The sequence below is a fragment of the Lithobates pipiens genome, unplaced genomic scaffold (assembly GCF_037356315.1).
Source record: "Lithobates pipiens isolate NorthernLeopardFrog02 unplaced genomic scaffold, aLitPip1_a1.2 Scaffold_19, whole genome shotgun sequence".
NCBI classification, from domain to species: Eukaryota; Metazoa; Chordata; class Amphibia; order Anura; family Ranidae; genus Lithobates; species Lithobates pipiens.
This window is the reverse complement of record NW_027507764.1, coordinates 71,205,301-71,230,030: the sequence shown is the minus strand read 5'-3', so window position 1 is coordinate 71,230,030 and position 24,730 is coordinate 71,205,301. Positions and strand designations below refer to the sequence as shown.

Below are 24,730 nucleotides of genomic sequence, written 5' to 3'. Positions count from 1 at the left end.
CTATCGCTCAATTCTGCGAGTGATTCTAATTTATTATCGCTGTTTTCTAGCTGGTCTATAACCACTTTTGATGTAAACGGGCATTTTTTGGTTGCTATGGACAATCTCCAGATTCCTGGCATAAAGAACAGTATTTATAATATAAAACTGCATGCAGGACACTGGACAAACCATTAGGGACAAAAGGGATGTGTAATTATTTGATACAGTACTGTAATCTGTAAGATTAGAGTATACTGTATCTATACTGTGTATTTTACTTTTTGAATTTGGCGCCGAACTCCGTCCCCGTGCGTCGCAACGCTCGCAGGGAACGGAGCCCGGTGCTGTCACAGATCGAGCGCGACATGACGGCTCGCTGATCACAGCGGGGAGACATCGCTGGATCTAGGGGACAAGGTAAGTAACCCCCTCCATGGATCCTGCGATGCAATCCGGAGTCTGGCTCGGGAATACCGGTTATGGTAATTAAATCTCACCCCGAGCCAGACTCTGGAATACCGCCAGGGAGGTTAAAGACTCATATTTACCTACCGTAGCTGCATCTGTCGCCCGTTGGCTGAGAACCGAGTGATCAAACACTGCTGATCGTTCAGTTCTCCTGAGCATAGAGCTAGTGACTGTCACTCACTGCTGTCTGCTCTGACCCATCTCTCCCAAGCACTCACTGGAGCGTTGGGCTGTGGAGCGGGCGGGTGCGGCTGGCCCAGGCTCGCTGAAAGGCTGAGCCAGGTGCCAGTCCAGGGTTCTGGGAGAATCCCGATCATATTGCAATAGATTATAGAACTGCTACTGGATTAGAATGAAAACATTAAATGAAAAAATTTAAAATTAACAATTACAAAAGGAAAATGAAGAAATAATGAATGGGATGATGTCAAATTAAATACTTGCAAGGTTAAGCTAGGAAACAGAGATGTACCCAGCAGTAGAGGCTTAGAATGGGCATACTGACCATCATCAATTACATCTGGCTTGGACGTGCTTTTATATGGAAAAAATGTGCTGCAGTCCTCCCCAATATAGTACTTGTCACAGATACACTTCACTTCACTGCTACAGATCTGCAAATGACAACAAAAGTATTTTTAATATCAATGTGTGGCAATTGGTTTATTGTGCAAATGCAGCTAAAAATGCATCACCTGAGGGGTAACTACATTACTCAGGCCCACAATGCAAATTGTCAGGTCTAAAAAATATCTTGCCATAGTTAAAGCGTATATCTAACCAAAAATGTCCTTTTTTTGCGGATGAAGTAAGAAATAGTTAAAACTTGAATTTGTTTTCTGTTTTGCTGTCTCCTTGGGGAGCTTTCCCTTCACTTCCTGCTATACAGACACAAGAGAAAGCGGCATTTTCCAAAGTTAGAGCTGTAACAGTTCTATTTCTGTTGCATGGCCACATTTTACTCAACACTTTCTGTTCTGGTTTTGGCTAGTGGTACACTTTAACAACACCTATCATTACACAGGAAATAAACAAGACAACAGACTATGAAAGTGTCTATGAAGTTTTTATTTACACACCACCTGTCACTCGTATAATGCCTTTTTAAAAAATTTTACCTGTCAAATTGACAGCAAGTCATAGGTTATTTGAGTTATAGCCATGTACAGGGTGCTTCCGAAAAACATAAAAAAATACTAAGTTCTTCATACATTTTGGCCAAAATGTATTCTGCTACATGTCTTTTCATCTGGAGGAGGGGCTTTCTCAGCTAAGCACACCCTCCTGCCTGCATGCCTGAGCTAAGGGAATATGGATTTCAATATGTAAATGCTGAATGAATATAGTCGGCACCCACTTCTAAATCAGATATAATCTTTTATTTTATTCCAAAATACAGCATGGGGTCCCGTATGCATTTCTGGCCTCATCAGGCCATAGTCATGACTACAGCCCACTGAGGGCAGAAAGCACGCAAGAGACCACACTGCATTTTATCCTCGAATAAAATAAAGACTTGTATGTGATTCAGAAGCAGGTGCCGACTATATTCATTCAGATGGAAGACGGACTGACAGGAGCCCTGCTGTGCACCGCATCTCACACAGGCTGAAGTTTGTCTCAGGTGAGCGGCAGCATGCTCTTATCTAATAAGTAAATGCTACAAGAAACATCTGTCCTTATTTAACCACTTGCCGTCCACCATATAGCAAAATTACATCGGCAAAGTGTTTTCAATATCCTGAGCGGACATCATATGACGTTGCCAGAATATCAAGCCACTGCATGCCCCGGGGGCACGCATCGCGGCGATCGTTGTTGCGGTGTGTCAGTCTGACACACCGCAACACCGACCTAGGTAAAGAGTCTCTGACGGAGACTCTTTATCATGTGATCAGCCGCGTCCAATCACGGCTAATCACAGTGTAAACAGGAAGAGCCGTTGATTGGCTTTTCCTCATTTGCGTCTGTCAGACGCGAGTAGACGAGACCCGATTGGCTGCCCCTCTGACAGGGGAGGGTCTGTGCTGATTGATTATCAGCACAGCCACCCTTGGATGCCCACACTGGACCACCAGGGACGCCACGAGGACCACCAGTGACGTCACCACCAGGTATGCCACCCTGGACCACCAGGGATGCCAATCAGTGCCCATAATGGATGCCAATCGGTGCCCATAATGGGCATCACTGATTGGCAGGCATTATTGTTTGGCACTGATTGGCATCCATCCGTACCATCAATTAGTGTACATCAGTGCCACCTATCAGTGCCCATCAGTGCCACCTATCAGTGCCCATCCGTGCCACCTATCAGTACCCATCTGTGCCACCTATCTGTGCCTATCCGTGTCGCCTATCAGTGCCCATCCATGCCGCCTTTCAGTGCCCATCAGTGCCACCTATGTGTACCCATCAGTGCTGCATATCAGTGCCACCTATCAGTGCCCATCAGTGCCACCTATCAGTGCCCCATCAGTGCAGCATATTAGTGTCCATCATCAGTTCCCATCAGTGCCGCCTTATCAGTGCCCATCAGTGAAGGAGAAAACTTACTTCTTTATAAAGTTTTGTAACAGAAACAAAAAAAAGTTTATTTTTCAAAATTTTCAGTCTTTTTTTTATTTGTTTAGCAGAAAATAAAAATCCCGTAGATGATCAAATACCACCAAAAGAAAGCTCTATTTGTGGGAACAAAATGATAAAAATTTAGTTTGGGTACATTGTTCTATGACCACGCAATTTTCATTCAAATTGTGAGAGCGCTGAAAGCTGAAAATTGGTCTGGGCAGGAAGGTGTATAAGTGCCCGGTATTGAAGTGGTTAAGATGACTGCGGCTAAAATTGTCGGGGGTGTGCTTTTTGAAGCGATTTCTCAGCAAAATAAAGGCATGGATAGATGGTGGAGTTTTGAATATTTGAATACAATTTTTTTAGTTTGTGGCGCTCAGGGTGGTTTAGGAAAAAAAAAATTACTTTATTTTTCTGTCAGTGATGTAGCTCCACCCTAGGTGTGGGCAGACAGACCACACTGCAACCAAGGGATGAATGAGAACGGCACTAAGTGATACATGCACTTGGTTCCCTGCTGGAGGATTTGATTAAAATTTAAGCTAAATAGATAAGTTTAGAGTTTAGGAATGTTAAGGTTTTGTATTAAAGTTAAGAGTCAGTGAATATTTCTAGGGGCTGTGGTAAATAATTTTTTGTTATATAAGCCTATAACGCATGTGATTAAATATATACAGCGGGTAAAATAAGTATTGAACATGTCACCATTATATCGCCCATATCTAAGGCTACATTCACACTGAGGCGCTGGGCACACTGGCGGTAAAGCGGTGCTATATTTATCGGCGCTTTACCGTTGTTTTAGCGGCGCTAGCGGGGCAGTTTAAACCCCCGCTAGTGGCCGAAAAAGGGTTAAAACCGCCCTTCAAAGCGCCACTGCAGCGGCGCTTTGCAGACGGGTTTGGAGCTGCCCCATTGTTTTCAATGGGAAGGGGCGCTTTAGGAGCGGTAAATAGACCGCTCCTAAAGCGCTCCACAGATGCAGCTTGCATGACATTTTTCAGCGTCCTGCAAGCGCACCGCTCCAGTGTGAAAGCCATTGGGCTTTCACCCTGGAGAGGCTGTTTGAGGGTGCTTTGCAGGCGCTATTTTTAGTACCTCTAGCTTTGCAGGCTCTACAGTGCTCCAATGTGAAAGCCCTCGGGCTTTCACATTGGAGAGACAGCAGCGGCTGTTTGAGGGCGCTTTGCAGATGCTATTTTTAGCACCTCTAGCGCCTGCAAAGCGCCTCAGTGTGAAAGGGGCCTAAAGGTTCTATTGACATAAAATTCTGACCACATATCGGTAACAATCCATGCAAACCGTAAAAACTAAGAAACCAAAACAAATACGTTCAGAAATGAAGTTATGTGTAATAGAATGGAATGACATAGGAAAAAGTATTGAAAAGGCATGGAAAGCCAAGACACCAGCTAAATTCAATCAGTAATTAGAAATCAATCCTGCCCCTTGTCAGTGCAAATGAATATCAGCTGGTTCAATCTCAACTGACGGCCTTTAAAAAGGAGTCCCATTACCAAGAAACATCTCATGATGGATAAAAGCAAGGAGCTTTCTCAAGACCTTCACAACTGTATTGTTGCAAAACATATTGATGGCATTGGTTAGAGAAGGATTTCTAAACTTCTGAATGTTCCAGTGAGCACTGTTGGGACCATAATCAGGAAGTGGAAAGAACATAATTTCACCGTAACCCACCAGGTGCTCCTCGCAAGATTTCTGACAGAGGAGTGAAAAGAATTATCAGAAGAGTTTTCCAAGAGCCAAGAATCACTTTTGTAGAGCTTTATAAGGACCTGGAATTAGCAGGTACAAATTGTTCAAAGAAAACTATAAGTAATGCACTCAACTGCCATGGCCTGTATGCACGTTCGCCATGCAAGATTCCATTGCTGCAGAAAAAACATGTTGAAGCTCCTTTACCGTTTTCTGCACAACATTTAGACAAGCATGTGAAATGCTGAACATTGGATGCCATAATACACACCATGTTTGGAGGTCAAATGGCACTGAACATCACCCCAAAAAGACCCCCCATACCAACGTTTGGAGGTGGCAACATCATGGTGTGGGGCTGTTTCTCAGCACACGGTACTGGCAAACTTCATATAGTTGAAGGAAGGATGAATGGAAAAATGTAGCAAGACTTTCTAAAAGTGGCTGCAAAGGTTCATTTTTTTTCCTTTAATAACAAACATGTCATACTTACCTCGTCTGTGCAAGGGTTTTGCACAGATCAGCCCCGATCCTCCTCTTCTGGGGTCCCTCAGCGGCGCTCCTCCTCTTTTCGAGTGCGCCCTCGGAGAGACGCTTTCCAAGGGGGCACTCATCGACACAGACAGCAGTACTCAGCCCCACCTCCGGCTCCCGTGTCACTGGATTTGATTGAGAGCAGCGGGAGCCAATGGCTCCCACTGCTCTCAATCTATACAGTGAGGACCCAAGACAGCAGCTGTAGCTGCTGTGCTCATCCCCTTTGCTGGAATGATCAGGTTCAGGTAAGTAAAAGGGGGGCTCTGGGGGGCAGCTGCACTACAGAAGGTTTTTCAACTTAATGCATAGAATGCATTAAGGTGAAAAACCTTGAGGGTTTACAAACCCTTTAATAAAATTCTGCTGCCATCTACCAGGATTATGAAGATGAAACGAGGGTGGACATTTCAGCCAAGCCAAGGAAACTCTCAATTGGTTTCAAAGAAAGAAAATAAAGCTGCCAGAATGGCCCAACCAATCACCTGACTTACATAGTTACATAGTCAGTGAGGTTGAAAAAAGACACAAGTCCATCAAGTCCAACCTATGTGTGTGATTATATGTCAGTATTACGTATATCCCTGTATGTTGCGGTCATTCAGGTGCTTATCTAATATTTTTTTGAAACTATCGATGCCCCCCACTAAAACCACCCAGGACTTGAATCCAATAGAAAATCTATGGACCAATCAAAAGTGATTGGATTTGTCTGGGGAAAACAGGGACATAGACTGGCGCGTGACATCCTGTTCCGCCGGACAACCCAAGGTGGTTTAGGACTTCCTAACCTCTTTTTATATTATCAAGCAGCACAACTAGCACAATTTTCAGCAATATATACTAAAACCAATTGTCCAGACTGGGTTTCTATTGAGAACCAGGCAGTACCTGACTACACATTAGATCATCTAATATGGAGACCAACAAAGCAAAGACCTGCCATATTGTCCCCAACGCTTTCTCAATCCCTACCACTTTGTGACAGACTATACAAAAACGAACGCCTGATTTCCCCACTGAGACCTCTCGTACATTTATTCCATAATCCTGATTTCCCTCCTGGCCTGAACATCCAAGATTTTCATTGGTGGTTGAACAAGGGCCTTTTCAGAATTGGACATTTCATTACACCAAATGGACCCATCTCAATGGGACACTGCTACTCCAAACTAGAGATGCCCGATTCAGAACAATTGAGACTTTCACAGATTAAACGTTTTATACATTCTCTTGAACTTGACAAACCAAATAGTTACAATGTTACGATTTACGAGCAATGGTGCTTAAAACATGGTCATCGCAAAGGAGGTATTTCCCTTATCTACTCGTCCCTGGCAGATAGGAGTGACAAACCGACATATGCTCGTTCTTGGGAAGAAGACTTGGACATCCAACTAGATACGGAATTGTGGTTTCAAGTTTTTAGACGTTCTTCCAAAGGTATTTTAAATATTTCCTTAATCGAAGCTAATGTCAAAATTCTAACGAAATGGTATTATGTTCCTGTGAGACTTTCAAAGATGTACTCAGAGATTTCACCGCTCTGTTTCAGAGGATGTGGTCTTTTAGGTACAATGTTACATATATGGTGGTCTTGTCCTCGCATACGAAACTTTTGGAATAACTTTATACATCTAGTGAGGAAGGTCACGAAAGCCCCAATCCCACAAGATCCTTCATATATCCTTCTGAACCGCAGGCTACACAATACCCCTAAACATACTCAACAACTAATCTTTTTTATGTGCTTGGGAGCCAAGATCACTTTAGCAAAAGCTTGGAAAACTTCTAGGGTTTCTCTTGTGGCTACCAGGCAAAAAATTTCATGGATTATGATTCAGGAACAAATAGTAGCTAAATTACGGAATACCACTCAACAATTTGAAATTACATGGGATCCATGGGCCCAACACATCAAAGTACAATTGTTTCCAGGACACCTTCTGTCTTAAATTCTACATGGATGGAGCCAGGACCCTGAATCCTGTACAACTCTCCCTTCCTTACCCTCCCTCTTCTCTCCTGACTTCACTTTCTACTTTTCCTTTTTTTTCTTTTTGTTGTTTTTCTTTAAGCAGGATTTCTCATATTTAGTAATTGATCAGATGTTACCTTATTCTACTACCATTTTTCCTTAGTTAACCTTTGTGGTTCGGACTGGAGTTTACTAGTTCTAAAGAGTTCATTTGGAATTTAATTGGGAATTTTGAAGTCCAGCTGTTCACTTCCCTCCGGGGAGCACAATTTCTGGGTGCTGTCCGGGGGTTTAAAGGGACGTAGATGGGGAGTTCTTCGGCGGGAGTCCCCCGAGCTATCCCACTCCACAGTGTGAGCCCATTGGGGTGGAGTGGTGATCTTGGGGGTCTCCTTAGAAGTTGCCGATATGTTTATAACTTAAATCTTCTACACCTCACATTTAAATCTAATCAAATTCCTTGCTTTTTTTTTTTTTTATCTATATTTCTGTATGTATATTTATATATATATATATATTTATATATATATATTTTTTTTTTATTTTTGTGTCCCTTTTTCTTATATACATCTTTATTACAAATTTTCAATGAAGTGGATCTTTACACTCCAAGCCCTTCTTGACATATATTAGCCCCAATTATATCTGTATAAGATACCTTGTATATCTTGTCTTTTTTTTCTGATTGATGTATCCTGCTTTATTTGAATTCTCTGTTTTTTTTATGTTATGTTTTTGCTTTATTTCTATTTCCTGTCTATACATGATGTATTTACCAAAGAATTAAATTCAATAAAAATTATTGAAAGAGAAAATCTATGGAAAGAACTAAAGATCAGAGTTCATAGAAGAGGCCCACGGAACCTTCAAGATTTGAAGACTGTTTGTGTAGAAGAATGGGCCAAAATCACACCTGAGCAATGCATGCGACTAGTTTCTCTAGAGGCGTCTTGAAGCTCTCATTACCAACAAAGGATTTTGTATGAAGTATTAAATACATTTCAGTTAGTGTGTTCAATACTTTTTCCACTTTGTCATTCTATTTTATTACACATAACTTAATTTCTGAACGTATTTGTTTTGGTTTCTTTGTATGTATGGATTACATGGGTTGTTACCGACATGTCATGAAAATGTCATGTCAATAGCACCTTTAGAAATATATTTACCTAGAAAAATGGTGACGTGTTCGATACTTATTTTACCCGCTGTACATGCTGAAAATGTGTGCACCAAAATCACTGGTGTCTAAATTTTTTATAAACTGAATACTGTGTACAATACAGGGTCTTACAGCAAACAGAAGACTATCATTGCTTTGTTGTTCATCTCTACACGGTCTTTATTTTCTTCCAGACAAAATAGTTTAGAATCATCCCTTGTAAGAATTGGGCTTTGCACGACTACCTGATGACTTTGTTGTCTGTGCAATCAATAGTGAAAGGTGTCTGACTCTTGGAAGTTTGTTTATTGCACAAGGTTTTACTACAGACTCTGTATTTTTACTGGGTATGCAACATGGGTCTACACTTGGCGGCGGTAGATGATGAGACATGAACTCCACCTACCCCATTTCCAGAACAAATCTTGTTTGTGCTGCCCATGCATGAGCTGAAATTGAAAGGATCAATAGGAAGACATCTGTGATCCAGACACATCATTCCCTCTCCACATGGAGTGCCATCTTCCACGTATCCCAGATCAGTTTCCTCATCCAGTTTCACATAGCCACCACTGAAAAGGTAATGGACAATGAATCAATATTTCAAATCAGTAAATGGCCTTTATAACTGCTCGTTTTATTATGCTAAGGCTTCCTAAAGTGAATCCAACGCTACCTCCATTCATAAAAAAAAAAGTTGAAAAAAGGTTATTTTGCTAGCCCACTTCTACCAATTGATATGTACTTTCTCTGTGAACCACCACCACCGCCTTATTTGCCTGCTGGAGGCCTGAGACTAATGCGTACACACAATTGAATTGTCCGGCAAACAATCCGGCAAATAATCCACCAGACTTTATAACGAACGGACACTTCGAAAGTCCGGCGATTTCTAATGCAATGATGTACAGCACGTATGACGGGACTAGAAAAAGGAAGTTCAATAGCCAGTAGCCAATAGCTTCCTTCTCGTACTTGCTTCAGAGCATGCGACATTCTTAGTCCGCCGGACTAGCACACTGACAAACGGATTGTCCGCTAAAAGCCAAGTCCGGCGGACAAATTTTGAGTCAAAACTACTTTCTATGTCCGCCGGACTTTACAATGAAAAAGTCCGCTGGAGCCCACACACGCCGGACAATTCGATCTTGTGTACGCGGCATAATACTCATATAAACTTCATGCTGGCCAGAGTCAGAGCTTGCAAAATGATTAACACTGTCCATTTTCTAAGTAACAGAATTCGGGAGGAAGTACCAGTTTTATCAGAGGGCTCTAACAGATGAACAAAGTGGTTGGGCAGCATGGGGAAAATAGGTGGTGGTGGAGGGGTGGGGGATGGGTAGGATGTGCTATTAGGAACATTTGCTACTTTGCCCTCAAAGGGTGAAGTGACAGGTTCCTTTTAAGCTTAAAACCGTCACATCACTTGCCAATATTGGGCTGAGTACAGTGGCCTCCATAAAGGGCCCATATGATCAAAGATGTTGTTTTCAATTAAAAAATAACAAAAAACATATATGGGAGTCATTTTACATCATATCGAAATATTTTCATGAGGGCATCATCCCAATCACACTAAATTAGAATCAATTGGAGTATATAACATGACTTTAAATTTGCACTTCATAAATTATTAACTGACCACAAGAAAATATCCTGTCAGCTAAAACGTGCTTTTTTGTATATAAATCAATAAAATACAGAAAAAAAAATGATGTTGTTTAAAATACATAAACACTCCACCATTTAGTTTCTGGACCAATGCCAGTGGCTGTACTCTAGATACACCCTCCTCTATGGCTTCGATGATCCGATTATTTATATCCCCATGATTCTGGAGCCCTAATTCATATGCAAATAGTTTTTGAACATATAGGTACCATAATTGTGGTGACTGATTATGGCTTTGGCGCTATTCATTCTTTAAATCGATGAATGTTTTTTCAATTTTGTTTAATTTATGTACATATCTCTGATGTTGGTGTGATTGTTGATTTTTTTGTTTCTTAAAAAACTCTGTTTATTTCTAGTGCTCATTGTGCCTTATATCAATTATATCTCCTGAAGAAGCCAATTATCAAGGGGAAACATGTAGAGATTAAATCAGTCAGCACATGTATTAGTACTGTAATATCAATATTTACTCTTTGTATGTCTGTTTTTACTGTTTGAATACATTTCTACTTTTTATATAAAAATTATTTTGTTCTAATTCAGCACCTTAAAGAGGAAGTAAACCCTGATGGTTTACTTCCTCTTTGTCTCCCTGCAAAGGTAAAGCATAATGGACTACTATGCGATGCACTTACCTGACACAGGAGCCAGGGAAGTCACCGCTGTCCCCTGTAGTTCCGAGCGTCCATCTTCTTGGTGGGTCTCGCTGCTCCGGCGCTGTGATTTGCCGAAGCAGCGATGACGACACTCCCGCGCATGCGCATGGGAGCCGACACTTGCAGCATATCGCCTCGATCTGCAGCTTGCCCAGTGCGCCTGCGCGCCGCTATCTACGGTGCAGCGGTGGCTGTCTTCAGGTAAATATCTCCTAAACCGTATAGGTTTAGGAGATATTTCTTGGATCTACAGGTAAGCTTTAATCTAGGCTTACCTGTAGGTCAAAGTGGTTTGTAAGGGTTTACAACCACTTTAAAAATCCCATATACCTTTTCAAATTTCTAAAAGATTTTCTAAGGGATGTGGTACTTAATTTTCTAGATGATAGGCAAAATACCTTCTCTCCTAAAAACAACATTGTCCAAGGTGCATATTTAAAGTCTTGTGATATACTCTTATTGTTTATAATTTTGTTTTCAATTCCCTCAAGGCTTTAACATATGGATCAGTTGAATTTACTCCATGCTTGCTATATTGTTGTGTATTGTGTGTGTAAAAGGGAACATTCTCATTAGATAAAAAATGATCACAGTTGAAATAACTCGTACACCTTACAGAAATTACCCCAAGGTTAGTAAAATGAACATTTCTGGAAAGGTCCCCCTTATTGCTTAGCCCAAAGACCCTCCACTGCATATACACACACAAAAGATCGCTCATCTGTGACCCAAAATCAGAAACTCCTCTGTGTAAAGTCCGGGAACCTCCAGCCGCGGACAGTGGCAGGGGTTAGCTTCTCGAGCACAGTAGGAGGTTCCTGGACTTTGCTTATCTGTAACCCAGAAACTGTCCTCTGTGTGAAGGAACCTCCTACGATACACAAGGTGCTAATCCCTGCCACTGGCCACAGCCAGAGGCTCCTGGACTTCGCATGGAGTAGTGTCAGGGCCACAGATAAGCAATGTCTATATTTTGCTTTTGTGAGTGCATTTTATTAATGGTTTAACTTTTTAAGCAAAGTAATCTTATGAAAAGATTGAGGCACTTTATCTGTAGGCAAGTGATTCAAAAACAGAGCTGGCCATACACTGTACAATTTCCCCATCCACAATATACAGCATGGATGGAGGAATCTTTCCTGCCGCTACTGTATTCTGATAGTCAGCACCCATGGCTGTCAGAATACCCAAAGTTTGACTACATCAGTTTGGATGCAGCCACTGTTTGAACAACAATTTTCTGTCCAGTTCCTTCAATTTTCCGATCAGAGAATGTTGTGCAGTGACAACAGGGCCACCCATGGCATGAATTTCAGCCGGCTCATCAGGAATCAGCTGAAATTCGTTCTGTGTATGGCCGGCTCAGAGAGTGAGGGGTGAAACCAAAATATAACGACCATTCACCTGCAGTTTAGAAATTTTCCTTGATGTGAGAAAGAAGCTGATGTAAGAGATTCCAGCTCACCCAGCCTTGGCACACTTGACGTGTCGGTACACAACAGATAACCACAAAGGACATCCCTGTAAAAACATTTTATAGAGACTATAGTATTTTCTTTATTATAAACCCAACCTCCACAATGAAGAAGATCATAAAATCACAAAACTTTTGCAGAGTTCAAAAAACAGACACTTGCATAATGAATCATTTTAATAACCTGTGCGCCAAAAAAAAGGAAAACAACAGCTGTCACCTTATACTGTGTTTATACACTTGTATAAATAGAATGAAAACAAAAAAAAAGATGAGCTAATGTAACAAACTTCTATGTGTTCATTGAAAAAAAGCATAAATAGCAATTACCACTGTGTTATAATCATCAATAACAAAACTATGTATTCTTTATGTATTTATAAACTTTATCATATAACCCTATATATTTTGCATATATACAAAAAACATTTACAGTATTTGATAAAAACACAAACAGTGCCCAGCATGTGAATAAGAAATTCCTTATAGTAACACCAAATCACAAAATCAGAAGAAAAAAGGGAGGTGCTCAAATGTAAGTAAAAGTCCCAAGAAAAATCCCCAAATCTTTCACAATGCCAGTAAGTGATCTTCTCTTTCCATTTCCAGCCAAAACGTGGCTGCACCCGTTTGCAAATTAAATTAATATTTGGTGTGACCACTCTTTGCTTTCAAAACAGCATCAATACACTTGCACACAGTTTTTGAAAAAACTCAGGAGGTAAGTTCTTCCAAACATCTTGGAGAACTAACCACAAATCTGTGGATGTAGGCTGCCTCAACTCAGTGGTGTACCAACGGTCAACCCCGGGTGCCAAACATTAGGGGGGGTGTCAGCCCAGCATCCCTCTCCCTCCACGAGTGAAGCCGGGTGACAGGCACAGGCAGCAGCGGTGGCGCTGTGACAACCAGGGCAGGGAGAGGTTAGCTGTGACAAGGTGCAGGGGTGCCCGTGTGCAGACTGTACCCAGGTGACTGACACCCAGGGCCGGCCTCCGCTTTCACATTGCACCGCACAGCAGGGGAGAGAGAAAGTGAGCGGAGCTTGAGAGAGAGGACGGCAACTGCTGGACTTAACTTTTCAAGTTAATCAGCAGGTGATTGATTGCTAGGTGGGCCTAGCAACCAATCATTAGCATTGTTAATATGAAAAATTAACTCCAGCTGTTCCGGTCCTCTGTTCTGCTGTGCATGCATGCCCCAGTAAGGTAGGAAGGGGCAAAGTGCAGGGGTCCCAAGCTGGGGGGGGTGGGGAAATGTGCAATGTGCAGGGGTCCAGAGCTGGGGGGGGCAATGTGCAATGATCCAGAGCTGGGGGGGGGCAATGTGCAATGATCCAGAGCTGGGGGGGGGATGTGCAATTAGTAGGGGTCCAGAGCTGGGGGGGCAATGTGCAATGTGCAGGGGTCCAGAGCTGGGGGGGGGGGGCAATGTGCAATGTGCAGAGGTCCAGAGCTGGGGGGAAATGTGCAATTAGCAGGGGTCCAGAGCTGGGGGGGGGCAATGTGCAATGTGCAGGGGTCCAGAGCTGGGGGGGCAATGTGCAGGGGTCCAGAGCTGGGGGGGGGCAATGTGCAGAGGTCCCGAGCTGGGAGACCAATGTGCAGGGGTCCAGAACTGGGGGTGGGAGGCAATATGTAATGTGCAGGGGTCCGGAGCTGGGGGGGGGGGGGGCAATATGCAGGGGTCAAGAGCTGGGGGTGGAGGGAAATGTGTAATTTGCAGGGGTCCCTAGCTGGGGGGGCAATGTGCAATGGGCAGGGGTCCAGAGCTGGGGGGGCTGTGTGTAATGTGCAGGGGTCCACAGCTTGGGGGATGTGTAATATGCAGGGGTGGGGGGCTGTGTAATGCGCAGGGGTCCAGAGCTGTGGGGGATGTGTAATGTAAAGGGGTCAAGAGGTGCAGTTGTGGAGAGGGGGTACACAGTAGTGACAAAGAGAAATTGGGGGGTGCCGAGGTGGGGTGTTTTTACATTTTAATGTTGTGGGGGTGCGAGATATAGGGTCCACCCCAGTGCCAAATGCTCTAGGTACGCCCCCTACTTCAACTGTCTCTTCATGTAATCCCAGACAGACAGTCTCAGAAGGGGCCCAAATGGTGGAGCTTGAGAAATGAATTTCCTTTTTATACTCTCAAAGCGCGTCACTACATTTGTGTTTGTCAAATGACAATTTGGGGATAGATTGTTGGTATACACCTGACTATAATCCTACAAAATCCCTGAGTTTGTGCAAGTGTAAGAACTGATACTGGTTTGCAGCCAAATGGTAGTCACACCAAATATTGATATGATAAAAAAAAAATATATATATATATCTCTGAAAGCATTCTCACTTTACAGCATTTCTTTACACCTGCCTACAACATTTGCACAGTACCGTATATTCTTTATGATTTGAATGAATATATTTCAATGAAAGTTTTAGTGGTCTTTGTTTCATGAGGAATTACCGTGCACATTTTTTGAGCAGTTAGTGAAACGGGAAGTGAGACAGAATCACCCCAACAGACAGCAATAAAAACCTGATGGAGGTTCTAACCCTTACACACTATATATAAAACTAAACAAAAACCATACCTGGAGTTACAATTTTGAGTATAGACTCACTTTAAGCTTAAAAACACTGTCACAAAATATTCATAATGTAGAGCAAAGTCACAGGAAATACTTCTTACTGTTTGCTGCACTGTATGTAGGTGTCTTTATTCTTCCCACAATTGCCTTTTTCAGTGCCTTCGATGTTCAGCTTTTCATAGCAATACCTGTCTGCAGCTGCCACTTCTGGAAGACATAATATGTTTTTAATAGAAACAAAATGTCTGCTAACAGCTACTGGATACAATGAAGTAATGTATCTGATACACGGATTATACAAGAACTATGGAGACAGGTTTTAAAATCTGGTGCAAAGAATAGAGCTGCTACCTATAGTAACAGGATTCATGTTTTATTTTTATCAGCAATCAAGAACATTTTAATACACAGAAGACAAAGAAAAAATACAAACCAAATGATAAGCAATGGAAGCTACAAGTTATATTTACAGGTATTTTAATATTTTTTATACAAAAGGACAATGGTACAAATAAGGGAAAATAAAGATATTCCTTAAATTAAATCTATGATAACAGCGGTAGTCATTCTCAAAACATTAGTTTTATCTGGTGAATATCTACTTATTTCAATTATACTGTTATGTTGAGGAGAGTTATTTAACCATTTAAAGCGGAGTTCCACCCTAAAGTGGAACTTCTGTTCATTGGAACCCTCCCCCCCTCCGGTGCCACAATTGGCACCTTTCAGGGGGTGCAGATACCTGTAAAGGTATCTGCACCCACTTCCAGGCATAGATAGCCACAGATTCTATTACTAGTGCTATTACGCCACTTTCTGTCCCCCCCACTGTCTGCTGGGAAACACATGGGTCCCAGAGACAGCAGGGACTATCCGTATTGCGCAGCGCCACTCGCGCGTGTGCAGTAGGGAACCGGGAAGTGAAGCCGCAAAGGCTTCACTTCCTGATTCCCACACCGAAGATGGCGGTGGCAGCACCTGAGAGCCGAGCAACAGTTCGGCTTCGGGTGCCGACATCGCGGGTGCGCTGGACAGGTGACTGTCCTTATTTGAAACGTCAGCAGCTGCAGTATTTGTAGCTGCTGACTTTAAAAAAAAAAATAAAAAATCAAGGAAACTCCCGCTTTAATGATTAATAATAATCTTCCAGACACTTACTGTCACCCCAGATATACTTGCACTGTCTGTCTCTAGTTTTACACCTTCCTCCAAAGCAAAGGCCCTAGAACAGTAAGAGATGAGACGGGGGGGGGGGGCAGACAGTACGTTAGTAAGACAGGATAAGAGACAGAGAAACAATAAAAAGAAAAAGCAGACAGAAGCAAAGGGGAAGGAAATTGCGAAGAAAGAGGGAGGACGGGAAAATAAAATGTAAGGGAGGGGAAAAATTTAAGAAACAGGTATATAGGTAGGAAAGGAAGGAGAAGGTAAGGGAAGGGGGGTGGGGTAGTGGAAAGGAGGAGGGGAGAAGAGGAGAAAAGGAAGAGGAGAGAGACAGAGAAGAGAGGACAGAGAAAAGTATGAGGGAAAGGGAGATGAAGAAGGCATAGGAGGGGAATGATGAGAAAGAGGGAGAAGGAGAGGAAGGGAAGAGACATAATTTTATTAAAAATTAAGATAACAGCTGTGTTGTAAAGTGTTTTTTCATGAAAAGTTATCTATACATTACCTCCTTATCTTCACATGGGTACCCATCCAGTTTATGGATATTTGGAGGACACTAAAAGAAATGTAAAACAAGTTTTTATCAATAACTTAGTCTTTATACCTAGACATTAGAATTCCTATTCAAACACATTCTGAAAATGTATGGCCCGTATTGCCCATAAGATTTGTTTTCCAGCTTTGGTCTAGAAATATAAAAAGGAAGTCATTACTTGCTGTGGACAATACAGATTTATAATTCAGCAAACTTGTGTAATTATGAGTCCATTCCCCATATTAGGAAATTTTCCTATGCTCTTCCAATTCACTTGTCAAAATCTTTTATAAGAAGTGGAAGGCTCTGCCACAATCACATGATCAGTCCCAGAGGTGTGTTAAGAAACACTGCAACCCTGGCATCTGGCATCCCTAAAAACCTAAAGGGCATTACCATATTCCATTTCATATGTTGCTTTTAATTTCATATCAAGCTCTGTATAGTCTTCTGGAACATGCAGCAGAGGCCAATTAAAAGTGCAAAGCAAAGGTGTTCTGGGAAATCCTGTCTATAATCGGAGGACTGTTGTCATAGCTGCAATGCGGAAAAAATTGAGTTTTCTTTTTATATTAAACTGTAGCTTGCTGCCGACTGACACCTTGTTTAGCAATTATGCATAACAACGTTTAGCAAAAAAACAAGAATTTCATTTTTTAGGCCTCTTGCACACTGCTGTCCAAATACATAGCGTTTTTAGGGATACATGCATATTTATTTTACTTATGTAGCACTACCCCCAAAGGGGCTGCAGATGACAGGGTTCCCCACTCCTACACAGCCAGGCAAATAGCTTTTTTAGCTTTCATCCAGAGACAAGGAACAGTCTCTGAGCTTTGTTTTTATGTTTTATTAGGGGTGATAACTTGGGTGGGTAATAAGGATTATGGGATGCCCAATTTGACAGTAACAAAACCAGGGACAACTTTCTCCCTATGTACAGTAAAAACTCGCAGTCCCTTTGGAAAGTAGCCCAACGTGTTGTAAGCTGAATCCTGGAGTACCTCCAACTCCCTTGTAGACACTGATCCTGGTTTACCAACTGCAGGAAATGCCAGCTCACCTGGCTGCTTCTCCCCCACCCCCAGACTTGATTTTTCTCCTTTACTTTGTAGAACTCTTAATGATTCCTCTCTTGACAGCTAACAGTCTCTGTGCCACCAACAGTCTCTAGGGCCACCAACAGTCCCCTCATCACGTCAAGCTCCCCTGAGTATGCAGAACAACCTTCCTAGCCTCTGCCCTCCAGCTTTCAGAATGTTCTCCAACAATCCAGAACCAGGGGGAGGCACCAGAGAGCTGCCTGCATGAGTCATCCAGCCCTGAACTCCCTGAGCAACATTTCATGACTCAGACTTAGCCCTGAATCAGACAATGTTTTACCTACTCTGACACTACTAGCACGCTAGAGAGTGTTACACTTATCTAAACTCAGCCCATTGTTTTCAACGAGTCTGTACACACAGGCACGTAAACATGCTCAGCATATGGAGGAGTAAAAGAATAAATACATACAGAAATCTAAGTTGCCAGTCAGTATTCTATGCACTTATGTGCATATGCACGCAAATAATTGCATATGTGTGTAAAATGTTAATTTGAAGAGGTTACAATTCCATTCTGAGAGCTAGAATTAATTTTTCTCATGTACGTGCAAATATACACGCAAATACACAAACACAAGCAAATTAAATGCAAGAAATTTTGACCAATACCATGTGCAATTACCCTGTATCTAAACCAAAGAATAAAAATGTAATGCATTAGAACTTGTTAGTCTTCAGATGTGGTGTCTGCATTTGTTTTTTTTCCCCAGAAACTTTCTTCTTTATTCTCATCTGATAATCCTGAGAATAACACACTTCCTGTCCTAGGGAGATACCACTCACTCGTCTTCTGTATGTATAGAGGAGCAGCATTGTCACCCTAGGACGGTGTGTGTCTTAGGACTACAGAACACGTACTCCACTTCCTTCACTCCAAAACATACAGCTGTCCTTAAAAGTTTGCATACCCTGACAGAAATCATGACATTTTGGCTTTGATAGTGAAAATATGACTGATCATGCCAATTATCTTATTTGAAGATAGTGACCATATGAAGCCATTTATTATCACATAGTTGTTTTGGCTCCTTTTAAAATCATGATGATAACAGAAATCAACCAAATGGCTCTGATCAAAAATTTCCATCCCCTGGAATGTTTGGCCTTGGTACAGACACACAAGGTGACACACACAGGTTAAAATGGCAATTAAAGTTTAAAGTGATAGTAAAGTCTTGTTTTTTTTCTTTCTTTAAAATAACAAACATGTTATAATTATCTGCTCTGTGAAATGGTTTTGCACAGAGCAGCCTGGATCCTCCTATTCTGGGGTCCCTCACCAGCTTTCTTGGCCCCCCCTCCTGTCGAGTGCCCCCACAGCAAGCAGCTTGTTGGGGGCACCCGAGCCTAGCCACAGCTCCCTATGTCCATTCAGACACAAAGCCCTGGTTTGACCCCGCCCCCTCCCTTCTGATTGGCTAACTGCATTTAATTTACAGCAGTGGGAGCCAATGGCTGTGTTTCAGCCAATCAGGAGGGAGAGTCCCCGATGGCTAAGACACTTGTGCACAACGCTGGAGAAATATCGGGCTCAGGTGAGTATTTATGGGCTGAGGGGGGCTGCTGCACACAGAAGGGTTTTTTTCATCCTAATGCATAGAATGCATCAAGATAAAAAACCTTCTGCCTTTAGGCTGGGTTCACACTGCTGCGATGTCCAAAATAGGATGTGATTCGCATCGCACTGCAGTGCAAATCACATGCGATCTCTGTGCGATGCGATTTCAGCCATACAGATAGTATGGCTGAATTTGCATCGCATTCGGTCCAAACACGTACAGGACCCTTTTTTTGGTCCGCAGCAGAATCGGATCGCATGGGTGTTCACACCACGAGATCCAATTCCTGTCCAAGTTTGCAGATCACACTGCGATATGCAAACTGATTTGGAGGTGTCATTAACTTTTAATTGACACTCCCAGCAGTTCGCATAGGGCAGTGTGAACGGCCGCCGGGAGACATGCGATGAGGGAACCCGCAGTGGATTCGCAGCGTTCCCGCATCGCAGCAGTGTGAACCTAGCATAACAAACACTTTAATTTCCCACATTTGTGACTTTTTAAATTGCAATTCTTGTCTGTGTATAAAAAGTCAATGACTTTGTTATTTCTCACGTGAATGCACTGAGCAGGCTAGACATTGAGCCATGGGCAGCAGAAATGAACTGTCAAAAGACCTGCTTAACAAGGTAATAGAACTTTATAAAGATGGAAAAAGATATACAGTAAAAAAATATCTGAAGCCTTGAATATGGTAGTCAGTAGCATTCAATAACTTATTAAGAAGTGAAAAATTCGAGGATCTCTTGATACCAAGCCAAAATCAGGTAGACCAAGAAAGATTGCAGCTGCATCTCCCAGAGAAATTGTTTCGGATACAAAGAAAAACCCACAGGTAACCTCAGGAGAAATACAGGATGTTCTGGAAAAAGACAGTGTGGTTACCTGTGGGTTTTTCTTTGTATGCTGAACAGGTCCCCTGGCAGTTATAGCTGCAAAGCTTCTTGGTCTACTGGACCTTGGCTTGGTATCAAGAGATCCCTGGAATTTTAACTTCTTAATAGGTGATTGAACAGTACTGACTGGCATATTCAAGGCTTTGGATATCTTTTTAAAACCTTTTTCATCTTTATAAAGTTCCATTACCTTGTTAGGCAGGTCTTTTGACAGTTCTTTTTGCTCTGCTTTCCATGGCACAGTACCTAGCCTGCTCAGTGCATCCACGTAAGAGATAAACTCGTTCACTATTTATACACAGATGCTAACTGCAATTTAAAAAGCCACAAATGTGAAAAATTAACCTTTAACCTGTGTGTGTCACCTTGTGACCAGGGTATGTAAACGTTTGATCAGAGCCATTTGGGCAATTTCTGTTATCATTATGGTTTAAAAGGGAGCCAAAACAACTATGGGATAATAAATGGCTTTATATGATCAATATACATTTTTAAATTGCTAGCTGTCTAACAGTCTCTGGATTCAATATATTCTAAGTCACCACTAGGGCAAGTATGCAACAAAGTGATATGAGAACTCCCAATATCCAAAAAGGGTCCAAGTCAGTGACTCAAAGTACTGAAGCTACTAAAGTAGCATGACAGCCAGTGGTAGAATTAAATGGTAAGTCTACATACAATATATGGAGAAAAGTGTTTAGAGACCTGAACATCACACACACACACACACACACATATATACCCACACACACATATATACACATATATAAATGATCAGATGGGATTTCTGCACTTAAAATTTATTTCGAAAAATTCTAATTCCATTCAGTGTCAAATACATTTGACACTGAATGGAATTTGAATTTTTCTAAATACATTTTAAGTGCAGAAATCCCATCTGATCGTTTATATATACAGGCATACCCCACTTTTAAGTACACAATGGGGTTTATTTACTAAAGCTGGAAGGTGCAAAATTAGGCTCACTTCTGCATAGAAATCAGCTTCTAGGTTTTATTACCAAAGCTTAACAAGTTAGGGTTAGAAGCTCATCAGTTTCGATGCAGAAGTGAGCCTGATTTTGCACCTTTCAGCTCTAGTAAATAAACACCATTGTGTACTTAACCGTGGAGTATGCCTGTATGTATGTATGTATGTATGTGTGTGTATATATATATATATATATATATATATATATATATATATATATATATATATATGTATGTATATATATATATTTCTTGCACTGCTACATCTGGATCGTGTGCACGCCACCCTGAACTTTTCATATATATATATACAGTGTATATATATATATATATATATATATATATATATATAAGGCTTTCCACAACATTCAGCATTCGGAGAGTGTCTTTAAGAATTTTTCCCATTTAGCCAAAATACCATTTGTGATGTCAGGTGCTGAGGAGCTAGATGAGAAGAACTGGCCCACAATCCGCATTCCAATTTATCTCAAAGTTAATTAGGGTTGGAGTCGGGGCTTTGTGCAGGCCATTCACGCTGATCCACACCAAACCCATCAAGCCTTGTCTTTATGGATTTGACTTTCCCTAAACTGTTTCCACAAAGTTGGAAGCGCACAATTCTCTAAAATGTCTTTGTATATTGTAAATTCAATAATACAGAAACACGTTAGCATAATAATTTAGAGAGTTGTCCACATACTTTTAGCCATATAGTGTAGGTGTGATGGACAGGTGCCACAAATATTTGGTCATATAGTGTAATTAGGATGTAGCCATGTAGTGCAGGATTTTAAAGTAGGAAAAATTATTTACTGGCCTAAGGGGGTTATTTACGAAAGTCAAATCCACTTTGCACTACGAGTGCACACTACAAGTACAAAGTACACTTGGAAGTGCAGTTGCTGTAAATCTGAGGTGTAGATCTGAAATGAGGGGAAGCTCTGCTGATTTTATTATCCAATCATGTGCAAGCTAAAATGCTGTTTTTTTTATTTTCCTTGCATTTCCCCCTCGATCTACTGTGACTGCACTACCAAGTGTGCTTGCAGTGCAAAGTGGATTTTCCTTTAGTAAATAACCCCCTTAGGCCAGTAAATCATTTTTCCTACTTTAAAATCCTGCACTTGTGTGCTGGAAATTAAAGCAAAACATATTTCTTTTAAAGAAAGCAAAAATGTTATTACCTGGCTGGAATTTCCTGTACACATTTCTGGGATATCACAGTCATTCACTGCTTCCCGGCATAACATTTCTTTAGGATTGAGCTTCAAGAAAAATTGAAATGAAAGTTGTCACTGCAAAGATTAAATCAACTTGTAGCCCCAATAATATATTAGTAAATCCCGACAAATATAACAAACTCACATAGTTAAATAATTAGACAGGGTTGAAAAGAGAAATCTAGTTCAACGGACATGACTGAATATAGTGTGATTGGATTGGCAGTGATTCCTAAAATATAATTCTAAACATAAAACTAGGAACAAGGACAGGTAATAGTTAATGAGAAATAAAATACAAAATGCGTTGGTAAGCTGAGTCAGGTCCCCTTATCCCCTTCTTTCTAGACTTCTACTGACAAAGCTCTTAAAACAGTCACATATCCATTGCCAGTTCCCTCATCAACGCAGTATTGAAAAGCTAAAAAGCAACTCTGGGAAACAAGTAAAAATGCTGATGATATGAAGAAACAGCTGAGGAAGTCAGAACACCGATACATAAGCTAGCTACAACAAGATTTTTGCTGTTGTATTTGTGCTTAAAACATGAAATGGAGGCCCAGTTACTGATCATGTTACACACATGCATTTTTTTTTTCAGTGGGAACGTGGGGGAACGCAGTTCCGGCACCTCCACCACTGAATGTACAGTATGTAATAGCAAGGAGTACTGGAGGGTCTTATTGATGATGGCTGCTGGGGGATATATTGTTTCTAGAATTATAGGGTGTGGGGGGGGGGGTCTGTAGTTAATAGGGGGGTCTTATGTTGCTGGGGGGGGGGGTCAATTGTTGCTGGGAGGGATCTACTTTTGAGGAAGAGGTCTATTTTTGGTGCCTGCCAAAGGGTTCATTGATTCTGGCTGCTGGGAGATCAGTTGTCGCGGCAGGGGGTCTATAGCTGCTGGGGTGGTATTTTGATGCAAGGGGGTCAATTGTTGCAGAGGGGGGTTTATTGTTGTGTAGGGGATCTGTTGTGGTTGGGGGGTGGTCTATTGTTGCTAGCTGCAGGGGATCTGTTTTATTGTCTTTTTTGTTCCATACAATTTACTTAGCACCACAAAATGATACTTACCTCTGTATTTTCTAAAGGGGGCAGTACTGGGAGGTGGGTAGGGGGTGGAATCAAGTAACAGTGCTTGGAGGTGGGTTGGGTGCGGAGACAAGGGGTGACTCAGAAGGGGGGAGTTCCTGCACCTACTCTCTGAGAAAGTCCTGCACACGTCATCTGACATATCAAGTAAATGTTTGCACTTTGATTTCAGGTTTAAAAAATCCTATTTTGTTTTGTTTTTTTACCTTATACAATTCCTTTCACCAAAAGCTGGATTTACCAAGGACAGATGTACAGTTGTGCTCAAAAGTGCTCAAAAGTTTGCATACCCTGGCAGAAACCATGAAATGTTGGCATTGATATTGAAAATATGACTGATCATGCCAAAAAAATAACTTTTATTTAAGAATAGTGATTATATAAAGCCATTAATTATCATATATTATCATATAGTTGTTTGGCTTCTTTTTAACCACTTGCTGACCGGCTGCTGTACATATACAGTGGCAGGGCGGCTCTATTGCGCAAAACGATGTACCTGTACATCATTTCATGCAATAGCCAGCAGGGGGCATGCGCGCCGCTGATTGGCCCGAGGGGGAGCCAATCAGCAGGTCGGGCAGATGCAATGTCCACCGGACCACCCGCGATCGCTCCCCAGATAGACAGGACGGCGGTCTGCTGATGTAAAGAAGGCAGATCACCACCATGTCTGGTATGAACAGCTACGCGCAGGAACACAGATTTCTCTGTTCATACAGTGAGTCCATCCAAATGTCCCTGATCAAAAGTTTACATCCCTGTAATGTTTGGCCTTGGTACAGACACATAAGGTGACACACATACAAATGGCAAGAAAGGTTCATTTGTCACATCTGTTGATTTTCAAATTGCAATTAGTGTCTGTGTATAAACTGTCAATGAGTTTGTTAGCTCTTACGTGAATGCACTGAGCAGACTAGATACTGAGCCATGCATGGGGAGCAGAAAAGAAATGTAAAAAGACCTGCGAAACAAGGTAATTAAACTTTATAAAGATGGAAAATAATATTTAATATAGTATTATTATATAATAATATTTTATATATAATATTCAAGAAGATATCCAAAGTCTTAAATTTGTCAGTAAGCACTGTTCAATCACTTATTAAGAAGTGGAAAATTCGGGGATCTCTTGATACCAAACCAAGGTCAGATATATCAAGAAAGATTTCAGCCACAACTGCCACAGGAATTGTTTGGGATAGAAAGAAAAACCCACAGGTAACCTCAGGAGCAATACAAGCTGCTCTGGAAAAAGATGGTGTGTTTTTTTTTAACCACTTCCCGACCAGCGCACGACGATGTACGTCGACAGAATGGCACGGGCAGGCATATTGGCGTACAGGTACGTCCAATATTCGATGCCGCCCTGC

At 41.6% G+C, this 24,730-nt stretch overlaps 1 protein-coding gene across 9 annotated transcripts in view; it reads right to left on the bottom strand.

Moving 5' to 3' along the window:
- The window catches only part of ADAM22 (ADAM metallopeptidase domain 22), a 462,480-nt gene that overhangs the window by 69,024 nt on the left and 368,726 nt on the right, over nt 1-24,730 (bottom strand). For all 9 annotated transcript variants that reach the window (XM_077490871.1, XM_077490878.1, XM_077490879.1 and 6 more), the window contains exons 18-24: nt 22,227-22,307; nt 16,463-16,513; nt 15,952-16,015; nt 14,895-15,000; nt 12,149-12,265; nt 8,818-8,983; nt 956-1,064 (exon numbers count right to left, since the gene is read on the bottom strand). In XM_077490871.1, coding sequence (XP_077346997.1) covers nt 956-1,064; nt 8,818-8,983; nt 12,149-12,265; nt 14,895-15,000; nt 15,952-16,015; nt 16,463-16,513; nt 22,227-22,307 — 694 coding nt within the window. The remainder of the gene's footprint in view (nt 1-955; nt 1,065-8,817; nt 8,984-12,148; nt 12,266-14,894; nt 15,001-15,951; nt 16,016-16,462; nt 16,514-22,226; nt 22,308-24,730) is intronic.